Consider the following 13,535-nt stretch of genomic DNA (forward strand, 5'->3'; position numbering starts at 1 on the left):
TTATTTGCAGGGGCTGACAAGAACACTGTTCTGGCAATAAAAGGTACATTAACTTATTTTCCTGAAAACCGCGTGCAAGTCCGGTTTAGTAATCATTCATTAATCACAATGTTCAAATAGGTTACCACAAAGGTTATCCATGAAGTGACAGATTGTCGCGCAGAGCTCCAGATAAGGGCCGTACAGACGTAAATACGGCTTATTCATGAAGGTTTACGCATTTAATTTTATAAACTGGACGTACAATTACGACTTTAATATCCCTTTTACGCATTTACGAAAAAAATCTGGCCGTACTGATACGTCGGTGTCAGCGCGGCATATTTGTTGGTCTCTAACCTAACGGCGCTTTTCATTAATTTAAATTACCGAAAAGTTGTAGAGTGGGTTCCAGTATTATTATCTATTCTGTGGCGTGATTTCCGGTAACTCGTAAGCCCGTCAAAAACAATATGTCTGCGCGCATGGAAGGCCGGCTAAACCGAAAGCGGTTCAAATAAACACTTTGTTGTCATAAAATGGCTACATACGGTCGTCTAACCATTCTGACATTCAATCTGTAAGCCCAGTTGAAGTGTTTGCTTGAGCGGTTAACTGTCATAGTTGGCATAGTATGTGCTAACTTTGACAGTTGACTGCTAAAGCAATGATTCTTTTGAGATGAGAACGTGACATTGGTGTTCATTTACTTAGCTTACAGGTTGGCTTGTGTTTTCTTGTCAAGAAAAATAAAGTTATAGTATTTAGTCATGATTTTTAATGTGTAGTTGTATTTGCATCAAAATTCAGAATGGAAAACCTAATAAAGTAACTGTTTAAGAAGCAAAATATATTTATTATAATTAATGCAAATGTTTCTGTAAAGTAAGGTATACACCCATCAATATCCAAGAACACGGGTAGTACAGTACTACCTGTATTTTTGGATATGGTAGTAAAGGTACTAATTGATTTTCAGCGTTACTCCTTTTCTTTCTGTCAGTGGCAGTACCGTTACTTATTTCACAAATCCTTATCTAGAGCTCTGGTCGCGTGTAACACCTTTATCCCTATCATAAATATCAATGTTAAATACATAACTTATACTACTTAAAAGTTACACTTTATTGTTTTTTACAGGATAACAACGCATTTTCGACAAATGGCAAATGCATTAGGCTAAGGTCACACTGAAATGACAATGTTCACACATGACCATAGAAAATCGTTGAGAGTATTTATATATCATTCACCATTCAGTTAATGAATAAATATCCCCACATTTTGTGATGACGTGTTGCTTGCAAGATCTCTGTTCCCGGCTCAATGGTTAACATTGTATTTAAACGTTAATGCAATATAGGCATGCTACCTCTTTTTTAAGAACGCTGTTGTGAGAATATCAAGAAATTACAATGTTTCGTCCACAACATTCAAAGGATAAACTTTAGTATAGTTTAATATTGATGTGGTTTCAGTTCATAAATGATATATTGTTTTCCAGAGCGTCTTCTTATCTGTTATGTGTATGCAATGGCTATAGCATTAATTGACATGAATGTTAATAGAAACATAAGCCGAATGTTTTGCTACAAATAACTTATTTAACATGTATGTGTATAATTATGATGGAAAATTTGCTTTCTAAAATAAATTAGTGAGTTAACAGCGAAACATATTGCCATAACAAATATATATATATATATATATATATATATATATATATATATATATATATATATATATATATATATATATATATATATATTATCACACCTATCGTCAGTATATATTAAGAACAGTATTATATAGCTATGCTATTTTTTAATTCATTTTAATTGAGTATATGAAGTACGGCTTTTATCATTTGCGTACTTAATATTGAAATACGGCTTTTATCAGTTGCATACTTAATATCTTTACTGTTTAATAGTGCATTGGTTGTATGCGTTGATTATTTATTGGCACACGTTTGATCTCTTATTTTCAGAATGTAAACGAAGGTTTAAACTACTAAAAGGTTGGTTTATGCTTAGCATCGGTTATACACGTATGTATTTAAGACCGTGCGTAGGTGTTCATTGCAGTCAGCTTAAAACCTAGTTCAATCCTTTAAAAACGTTTAACATATATTTCAATTTAAACAGTCACATTTAATGTTTTCCGAGATCAGCGACCTAAGTGAAATATCATACAAGCTTTTTTAGGTGTTGTATTATAGTCATTGTTAATAGGACAGAATGTATGGTGATCGTTTTTAGGCTAACTTTGAAGTCATGCTTTCAGTTTATTAATGATACACGGTATTAAATCATGTAAAATAATTATGTTATAATGAGTTCGTTTTATGCAATGGCAGTATTATTGACTCAAATATATACTTATATAAACGTTATCCGAATCTCTTTTTGTTTTGACATAAAACAAATACGTCACTCGGAACATAACATAAATAAAGTTAATGTCATGTCCTAAAAATATGGCGTTTTTTAACTATACTCGACTTATTATAGATCTTTTCAACATGAGATAAAATAAGTATAGTAATATGTTTAATAAAATTTCGTCAGTCATATTAAAATTGATTTTACTTCGACCACCTGACTATTATAAACAACATGCATTGTTGCAACGCATTATAATTCTTTCTATAGCACAAGTTTTGTTTATAATGAAGCCGAAATTCATATAAGCACATGCTTTTGCAGGTCAAATAGAAGTTTTACTTAAAGACATAGGAGTTTTACTACTTATACTTTGTATATTTGCTATTTGTTTTTAACGTTTTGTTATTTAAAGCAATTTGCTGTGTTCATGTACCGTAATAATTGTCAACGTATATGAACTGCTCATCCCGCGCATAAATACAGTTGCGTGCACATGCTTAGTTTTTACTTGTCAATCTGTTACCTTTATTAAATTTCTTATGTTAACGCTAACATATTCACATCTACCAAGCATCTTTGCCATGTTTTAAATGTTATACAAAAATGCATTTGTAAACATTATTTGAACGCACGATCCGTTTGTGTGTCAGTCAAACAATGTCAAGATCTGGAAATCGAACAGCGATAATAAAATTACAAAATATGATAAACATTTTCATAGTACACGTTTTATATATTGAATATATCAATAAGATCTAATATTTAAAAAGACATTGTCATAACTTATTGATATCCTTAATTTTCCTGTATGTGTAGGCAATATTCCCTTCACTATCATTTGCTAATTCTATGAATTTAGCTTATCGTGAGAAACTCATTAGCTAGTACAAAATATTGTTATAGTAATTATGGTTCTTTTGTTGTGTTTATTATGGCCCCTTCGAAGAAGAGGGGGTATATTGTTTTTCACATGTCGGTCGGTCCGTCCGTATGTCCGTCAGTCTGTCGGTCCGTCCACCAAATGGTTTCCGGATGATAACTCAAAATAGCTTAGGCCTAGAATCATGAAACTTCATAGGTACATTGATCATGACTGGCAGATGACCCCTGTTTATTGTCAGGTCACTAGGTCAAAGGTCAAGGTCATAGTGACTCGAAACAGTAAAATGGTTTCCGGATGATAACTAAATAATGCTTGGGCCTAGAATCATGAAACTTCATAGGTACATTGATCATGACTGGCAGATGCCCCCTATTGATTTTCACGTCACTAGGTCAAAGCTTAGGTCACAGTGATTCGAAACAGTAAAATGTTTTCCGGATGTTAACTCAAAAACGCTTAGGCCTAGGATATGAAACTTCGTTGGTACATTGATCATGATTGGCAGATGACCCCTATTGATTTTCAGGTGACGAGGCCAACGGTCAAGGTCACGGTGACTCGAAACAGTAAAATCGTTACCGGATGATAGCTCAAGTATGCTTAGGCCTAGGATCATGAAACTGCATAGGTACATTTATCATGACTGACAGATGACCCCTATTAATTTTCAGGTCACCAGGTCAAAGGTCAAGGTCACAGTGACTCGAAACAGTAAAATGGTTTCCAGATGATAACGCAAGTACGCTTTGGTCTAGGATCATGAAACTTCATAGGTACATTGATCATAACTGGAAGATGACCTCTATTGATTTTCAGGTCACTAAGTCAAAGGTCAAGGTCACAGTGACTCGAAGCAGTAAAAATCGTTTCCGAATGATAACTCAAGAACACTTGAGCCTGGGATCAGGAAAGTTCATAAGGACATTGATCATGACTGACAAATGACCCCTATTGATTTTCAGTACTCTAGGCCAAAGGTCAAGGTCACAGTGACTTGAAACAATAAAATGGGACTGCCACTACATCTGACAGCCAATTGGGGGGCATGCGTGTTTTACAAACAGCCCATGTTTCAAGTAATTCTAGAGATAACTTTTGTTTAAAACAGTGTGTACCTTGTATTTCAGAGTTATTTAAGGACGCCGGGGACGATTTTGCGAACGAAGGTATGCCTTGACAATTAGCTTATTAGTCTACTATAGAGAGGAATAGGTATATCCTTCGTTTGTCATATTTTTCCGTAAGTCTGTCTGTCCGTCTATCATAAATTTTGTAAATCACTATATTATAAAAACCTCGTTCAAATGGTTCCTTCATAATCATTGTGTTAATTATTAAATGCAACTTTGTGTATGATTTTTTTATTGTGAATTTAAATACAATATATAGTGCTAACAAAATTTAATATTTTAATATGTCTGTTTTGTTGTTTGGTGTAAGAACTTCTTAGATATAACATTCTTACAAACAGTATGCATATTGTATTGTAGAGTTATTAATAGACGCCGAGGACGATATTGCTAAGAAAGGCATGCCTTGACAAAGAAAATATATAATTGATCGCTTTTTAGTCTCTTGAAAAATCGCGTAGATTTAACAAAAATTTGAAAGCCTTCTAAACGTGCATTTGTGTTTTATTTAAACTGAAATAAAATCGAATTTATAAAGGTTATATAAATTTTCCAACTTTGCGCAACCGGGTTGAACATGTCATCAGGATTAACTGACTTTTGAATTAACTTATTTCTTTCAATAACCCTTCGACAACCATGCACTGCAATTCATTATGGGATTACACAAAATATTTTAGTCATTATGGGATAAAAAAGTAATATTTATCAATCTTAAATGACTCGGGGTTATTCAAATGAATGTAAAGGACAATAAAATAACGTCACATTGTTTTCGATTTCGCGGAAACTTTAATACTGCAAAAATGACCTTATTTCTCGTCCTCATCAAACCCATTTCACCATTTCGTTTCCTGTCAATAACGTTAGGCTGTCAATAACTGTTTGCATGTACTGATTTGAATGAAACTTTGAATTTGACGAGCTTGCATGGAGGCTTACTTTATGCGCATTGTTATGTTATTTTTTCTTTAGGCCCTTTATTATACCCCCATTACCATTGGTAATGGGGGCTATATAGGAGTCACTTTGTCGGTCTGTCTGTCGGTCGGTCTGTCCCGAAATTTCCTCTGATCTTCATTAAACTTGGTCACAAGTTGTATCTAGATGATGTCTAGGTCAAGTTTGAATATGGGTCATGCCGGGTTAAAAACTAGGTAAATTAGTGTGTTTTAAACTGAAAATTTGTCCGGAGCAAAAATGACTTGACACATTTGTTCACCATCATGAGATGGTGTGTCGTATGAAAAAAGTACGTCGATATCTCCAAGGTCATGGTCACACTTTGAGTTCAAAGGTCAAATGCTTGTCCGGGCGATAACTTTATTCTTTATTGTGAGAGTTTAAAATCATTTGGCAAATTGTTTACCATCATTGGACGGTGTGTCGCGTGAAAGAATTACGTCGATATCTCCTAGGTCAAGGTCACACTTTGAGTTCAAAGGTAAAAAATGGCCATAAATGCGCTTGTCCGGGACATAACTATGTCGTTCAATGCGAGATTTTAAAATCATTTGGCACATTTGTTCACCATTATCAGACGGTGTGTCGCGCGAAAGAATTCCGTCGATATCTCCAAGGTCAAGGTCACACTTTAAGTTCAAAGGTCAAAAATGGCCATACATGAGCTTGTCCGGGCCATAATTATGTCATTCATTGTGAGATTAAAAAAAATATTTTGCATATTTGTTTACAATCATTTGACGGTGTGTCGCGCGAAAGAATTACGTCGATATCTCCAAGGTCAATGTCACACTTGGAGTTCAAAAGTATTAAATGGCCATAAATCAGCTTGTCCGGGCCATAACTATGTCATTCTTTGTGCGATTTTAAAATGACTATGTACATTTATTTTGTTCACAGTCATTGGACGGCGTGTCATGCGAAAGAATTCAAGAGTTCAAAGGTCGAAATGATAATTGCATAATAATTCTTAAAAATCGCCATAAATTAGATTCTCTTGTTTTGTGAAGACAGCATGCAAAATAGTCTGTGTCAATGCGACACGTAGAGGTATACGTCACGTCTGTGACATAGCTCTAGTTTTATACAATGGCAATAAGATTGATTCAGATCAAGTAATGTGTCCGATTTTTGTTTGCATTTTATGTATAAAACAGGTTTCTGCTATATACTTGTTTGACAAAGACAGGCATGAGTTTGTATTGTTTCTATATAGTTTGATTAAATCAATGCTTAACAGCTTTAATAAATGATAGGCGCATACTAAATCTTGATTCGTTATGAATATGATCAATTTCATGTAAGTTTTATTGTGTATGTATTTAAAATGTTCAAAAGCGCGTGTCATTGGAACGAGAAAAGGGTAAATGAGTAAACAATATTTGAACGCAAGATCCCGGTCTAGTCATACAAACGCGGTGACGACCATGTGTTTCCTAAAAAGTAAAAAAGGATAGCAATAATTACATAAACAAACAATAGTGAATTTGTTTTATAATAAACTTTTTATAAATTGAATAAATCTATAAGATCTAGTACTATATCATATATTGTGATTACTTATTGATATCGTCAAATGTTTCAATATGGTATCGTCTAATGTTTCTGTATTTGCAGGGGCTGACAAGAGAACTGTTCCGGAAATAAAAGGTACATTAACTTATGTTCCTCAAAACCGCGTGCAAGTTCGGTTTAGTTTTCTTTAAATAATCACAATTTTCAAATAGGTTACGACAAAGGTTATCCATGAAGTGACAGATTATCGCGTGTAACACCTTTATCCCTATCACAAATATCAATGTTAAATACATAAAGGATCTGGCACGAGTTGTCATATCATACCATATGTTATTAAACGAGTTCAGGAATTTTGTTAGCAAGCGAGCCTTTGGCGAGCTTACTCACGAATTTCTTGGACGAGTTTAATAAAATATGGTATGATATGACAACGAGTGTAAGATCTTTTTTATCACATGCTTTTAAATGAGCAAATTAAATAAATATTCACGCAAACATAATGATAAATCCCGAATGTTGTTTACATTTAGTGACGTCATTTGACGTTGCAACGTCATTTCAGCAAAATAACATAATGCGTTTGGTACATAAAACTAAGCCAATGAAAATGCTTTAAAATGTTGAATTACACATGTGTAATAAAAATATGTTATGATTGTATTACATGTGAAACAGGGTATAGCATGTGATAAATAACTTATAACATTTAAAATATACACTTTATTGTTCTTTTCAGGATAACACCGCATTTTCGAAAAATGTAAAATGCATTAGGCTTAGGTCACACTTAAATGACATTGTTCACACATGACCATAGACAATATTGGAGAGTATTTATATATCATTCACCATTCAGTTAATGAATAAATATCCCCATATGTTTCACATTTTGTAATGAGGTGTTGCTTGCAAGATATGTGTCCCCGGCTCAATGGTCAACATTTTATTTAAACGTTAATGCAATATTGGCATGCTTTGTTTTGTACAGCGTGTTCTTATAAGTTTAGTGTATGCAATGGCTATAGCATTAATTTATACTTACTTATAAAACTTATGATTTACAACTGATTTTTGTGTTATAAGGTTAACAATGCATGCCTTATTTTTTCAAATGGTGTATGCCATTGGCCAAACTTACACTTAAATGGCAATTCTCACAAATGAACATCGCATAGTTTGTCATTCACTATTCAATACATGAATCAAAAGCATCGATCAAAATGTGTCGTGCATTTTATTGGACAATTTTAGATGCATAACTATTATTGACAGGCATGTATTTAAACAACGTTGACACAGTCAACACATTAACGCACGCACACTCATACAAGAACACGAGCATACACGAACACTCAAGCGAATGCACGCACGCACACACACAATACGATGGAGTGGAAATTAACGGAACCGTTTATGACGCCGTCTTAACACAGTCTTAACACCGTTATCGTTCACAGACTTGTGATGTTTGAGCTAATCTCGGTGTAATAAGTTAAGATCATAAAATGTTCTTTAAGCATTACATAAAAACAGTAAGGAGTATTTGCATGTAAAACAACAACACAATTTTACACAATGCTATATGTATTATTCCCGAGCGTATCACAATTAAATAAGTTAACTTTTACCATGAACAACATAAGCGACATACAAACGAAAAAGTGCGATTTAACGATAAATTATAACGAATCAACAATTATGTATGTATAAATACGGTTTCTTGTCAAGCGTGAACTTATTCATCCAACACATATCAATATTCGTTTCAAAAAGGAATTGTATTGTTTGGACAATTGGTCGATGCAATAACTTATAAACATATACTTTACATATAAAACTTAACTACACGAATTATACTAATGTTTTACATTACGGTTTTATGATTTTTTATGATTTTGTTGTGTTATGTATTTCAGAGGTTCACAAGAAAGCCTGCATTGAATTGACAGGTACAGTAAATTATTTGTTTTAATCGAAGTCTCTGATAGTAAACTATGTATAAATAACAATTTTAGTGCATTTACATGTTTGTGTGCGTCCGTGTACCCGTGCCTGTCCGGAATGTTACACCACGAACTTTTAATATACATTACCACAAGTTTTGGCGATGTACAGGCGCCATTTCGCTTCAAGACCAGTACGTTAACATAAGTGTCTCTCCTAAACGTGAAAACAGTAATGCCGTCAAAATATTTGTAGTGGAAAAATGCGACCATAACAAACTGAGCATTACAAAACTGTTAGTAACTGTTTCTTTAAATTTGCGATTAAATAGGCCCTTTATTTTCATTTCTTAATTCTATGAATGTAACGTATCATGATAATCTAATTTGCTATTTCAATATACATGTATTGTCATAGAAATTATGGTTCTTTTGTTGTGTTTATTTTAAGTATTTCTAGCGATAAATATTGTTTATAACAGTGTGTATATTGTGTTTTAGAGTTATTAACGGACACCGGGGGCGATTTTGCGAACGAAGGTATGCCATTACAATCAGAATATATAAACTTATAGCTAAGTAGTCTCCTAACAAATCGCATAGATTTGACAAAACTTCGAAAGCCTTCTAAATTTGTATTATTTCAACTGAAATGAAATCGATTGTATAAAGGTTATATAAATTTTTCAGATTCGCGCAACCGGAGTGAACATGTCATCAGGAGTAAGTGACTTTTGAATTTACTTATTTATTTTAATATTCTTTCGGAAACAATGCACTGCAAGTCATAATGGGATAACACAAACATCAATTTTTTGAAAGTAATATTTATCAATCAAAAACGAAACGGTGTTGTTTAAACGAATATAAAAGACAGTGAGATGACGTAAAGAAAATGTTCGAATTCGCGGAATCTTTCATAAATCAAATATGACCTAATTGCGCGTCCTTATCAAACCCAGTTCACCATTTCGTTTCCTGTCAATAACTTTGTTCTATCAATAACTGTTTGCATTTTCGGATTTAAATGAAACTTTTAATGTGGCGATCGTGCTTGGAGTCCTATTTTATAGTGTATTTTGAGTATCCGTTCAATGTCCATGTTACGTTAACTAAAATAAAACGCATTTTCCGCTAAAAACTTTAGTTTGCATGGAGATATTGAATTTAAATTATGTGAGTTGATATTTTTCTTAAAAACTAAGCTATTTATTGCATTTTGGGCCGTCGGATAAAATGCAAGGTCCCTGTTGCTACAAATAAAAAAGTGAATAGATGTGTGCCATATTAACTTGCCTTTGCTTTCAATTGATGAAACTGATGTAATATGAAGCATTATGTTGTTAGCTTACATGCAGACCTAGCTTGATGTTATGTTTTTTGCCAATGCGGTTAAGGCCACTGTAACTAAAATTAAAAAAAAAACTATTAACAGCTCAAATACGTACGTGTGTATTTCTCTTAAAGTTCGTGTGTAGCTTAGGTAGCTCGTGCAGAACTATTTTGAGCAGAATTACTGAGACTTATAATATTAATACAATCTTCAACGTTGAAAACCTTGCTGCCTGACATCGTCATTTTTTGTAACATACTTTTTCAGGCAAAACACAAATTTTAATATAAGATATAAAATTTTATTTGCATACATGTTATTGTTATTTAACATGTCAAACAATTTGTATCTGTCATCACATTATATAGTTCGTCATTGGTCCGCCCCCTGAATGAGATTATTGATATTATTGATATTTACGAGATAATTAGCATGCACAATGCATTGATTGCGGAATGAAAATCATATCGCTAATCGGTTTAGTATTATGTAATACAAAATGCAGCGTTATTTGAAAATGCAAAAACCGTGCTTCGCTCATGTATTTTAGTTAAGTAAATAAGAGTCTAGGTAGAGAAGTATTAAAAATAAAACACGCGCAAATAATGTTGGAATATATTGCTTAATTTACTTTGGTAAGTAATGGTAGTTTCATTTCGTTTGTATTACTCTGCGGCGTAATTGTATGATCGTATAACTCGTGAAGAGCAAAGAGAACATGCACACTTAAGGCTGTTATACACGTTATACTCAAGGAAAGGTTATTATTATACTATATTTTTAAGGAGCATTCAACAAATCAGTATATAAATAAATAAATACATAAATATATATGACACAATTCATGAGTTATTATTGTACATTCCTTTGAATTGAATACAAATAGGTTATTTATTTTCTTCAGCACGCCTAAAATATTTTAATTCGATGCATATGATCTTTAACATATTGTTTATAGAACGAAAGTGCAAGTAGCTGTTTCAATGTGAATTGACTGTAAACAATACGCTTTTTCAGGGACGATGCAATATTATCATCGCATAGAATCTTGTGCATACACTGGTAAGTAGAAGGCAGTGCTACTTTGGATAAAACATGGTAATAAAACCAAACAATCCATAAAAACTTAACTTTTTATAAATATATATAGCGGTGAATCTTCTAGTGGTCGGCCGTTGAGGTTCAAATTTTTTTTAAACTCGGTGTTAAGGTCACAGGCCATCTTTTTTTGCATATAAATCCTATAGCGGGAAATCAATTTTACATAAATTAATTGAAATATATTTCGTATCCAGTTTGACATAAAAAACCTGGTCAAAATCGGTTTTGAATCGATACAATAATATATAAATGATCATAAATACTTGCAATAGGCGAAAATAATTGCAGCGTCGAGAGTTATGCAAATTATATCTATATTTAGCATTCGCTAAACATTTTAAGCATATGGAAGATAAAAACATAGATTTAGCAAATACGTAGCGTTGCATTTGTTCTTACCTTCTCTCCGCTAAATTCGCCCGTATCCGCAATTTTGTTGACGATGCTGCTTCAGTGAAGCAGCTCGTCTAAGTTATCAATCCATGAACAAATTCTTGACAATGGCGACCTATGTAAAAGACCGATCCAGTCCGATTGAGTAAGCTGAATTTTCTCAATCGGCATATCTCGCTGATTATCATTGATAAAAGTGAAGGCAGCTTGGTTTCCGTCCTCTTTCAAATTTATCGAGAGGTTTGGGACAGGAACCAGATACGACCCTGCCAGGTGGCACTTCAAACGCGGTTACGCTGGGAAAACCCCAAATGTAGTTTTTTTTTAGTTTTGATCGTGAATGTAACCCGCCTCCCAGTTTCACTGAATGGGTCAAGTTCCCAACGGGTACTACTTCCCCGTACTCCCAAGTTTTTTTCGTACCCAAAATTTTTCTTACCAATTTTTTTCCGTACCCAAATTTTGTTTCATACCCAATTTATTTTCTTACCCAAACTTTTTTACGTACCCAAATTTTTTGGGGCATAATTTGTTTGTGCCCAAATTTGTTTCGTACCCAACATTTTCGTACCGACATACACAATTGTGCTGATATAGATAAACTTCAATTGATGCTTTTATATTCATCCTCATCAAAAGCAATTGTCACACCAGTACTGTCAGTACTTTGATTTGTTTAGGTTTGAATTAACGTGTCGAATCATGAATATTATGTATATATATAGCTATGAACGGTAACTATATATATCATGCACACATAACCATTATTACATTATTACAATTACATGCTCATTGATCACATTGCACAAGGCATAGCTTTCTATTTCTCAATTTTCATGTGTTCCTTACAGCTTAAGAATTTTATAATCGATGATTGATGATGCCTAGAATAAACAACTTTATATGTATACACTATTATAAACTGTATTTGTATACTTTCAGAAACAACATCGAACGATAAGGAATGTAGAACACAATTGAACGCTTACGTAAAAATCACGCTCGAAATGCTCAATATTGCATTAGAAATTGTGAGTTCACAGTTGATTTTGGACAGAAATATTTTCCCTGAAGTAATACGAATGTTCCTACACTTTCCAACGATGGAGGATAATGACTCTTAAGAACAAAAGCACCAGTAAAAGAAACAAATTGTTGTAAAGACGTGTGAATATAAATTGTAAGCAGTGCAATTAGGCCAGCTATATTTAGACAATTTACAGCGTTATGGAACATTGATATTAACGTCCCGGTATTAACGTCATAGTTTTTACATGAGCGATTGAGTTTGTATATGTGTATGTGAATGTGAAATATGCACAACAATCTTTTTGCTGCATTGTGATTTTAGAAGCTGGTATTCATACTAAGTGTTGTATCTAGTACAGTATAGACCTAATTGTTAAAAAACACGAAACTTAAACCCTACGTAATATTGTATAATATCTTTCATTTTGATTATGTTTATCATTGAAACAGAAGTATTGTTGGAAGTACATTATACTTTTTGCCCGATAGTGTGTTAATGTGTGCTTAACTCTTCGATCAGAACATACACTACCATGCAATACCACTCACCGCGACACATGGTATAGACAGACGACGCAAAAAAGTGTATCGAGCACATATTGTGTGTCACTGCAGATTGCAGTAAGTTGCTTTCAATAATATGCGTTGCTTTTATTGACAAAATCTGCTTTGAGCATTAACATACAATAATGACAATTCCGCGATATTTCTTCGATATATAGTCTCGCGTCTTGGTAAGTTACGGTGAATGTGCTGTGTCGTCCGTTTGTGCACAAATAGGTATGCGCACACTAATAATCAATGACACTCTACAACGAACAACTTGATCAATTGTAACTGAAACCGTTTGTCAATTGTCAGTACCGTGTCCTTACC

The 13,535-nt window shown here is 33.4% G+C and overlaps 1 protein-coding gene across 1 annotated transcript in view; it reads left to right on the top strand.

The window, feature by feature from the left end:
- The window catches only part of LOC127854111 (uncharacterized), a 30,673-nt gene extending 17,528 nt beyond the window's left edge, over positions 1 to 13,145 (top strand). Inside the window, exons 11-19 of the mRNA XM_052389111.1 lie at positions 11 to 43; positions 1,970 to 1,999; positions 4,377 to 4,415; positions 6,960 to 6,992; positions 8,777 to 8,809; positions 9,305 to 9,343; positions 9,494 to 9,526; positions 11,154 to 11,198; positions 12,573 to 13,145. Of these exons, the coding sequence (XP_052245071.1) occupies positions 11 to 43; positions 1,970 to 1,999; positions 4,377 to 4,415; positions 6,960 to 6,992; positions 8,777 to 8,809; positions 9,305 to 9,343; positions 9,494 to 9,526; positions 11,154 to 11,198; positions 12,573 to 12,754 (467 nt within the window). The 3' untranslated portion in view covers positions 12,755 to 13,145. The remainder of the gene's footprint in view (positions 1 to 10; positions 44 to 1,969; positions 2,000 to 4,376; positions 4,416 to 6,959; positions 6,993 to 8,776; positions 8,810 to 9,304; positions 9,344 to 9,493; positions 9,527 to 11,153; positions 11,199 to 12,572) is intronic.
- The last annotated feature ends 390 nt before the right edge of the window (positions 13,146 to 13,535 follow it).

The sequence above is a fragment of the Dreissena polymorpha genome, chromosome 12, assembly GCF_020536995.1.
Source record: "Dreissena polymorpha isolate Duluth1 chromosome 12, UMN_Dpol_1.0, whole genome shotgun sequence".
Lineage (NCBI taxonomy): Eukaryota > Metazoa > Mollusca > Bivalvia > Myida > Dreissenidae > Dreissena > Dreissena polymorpha.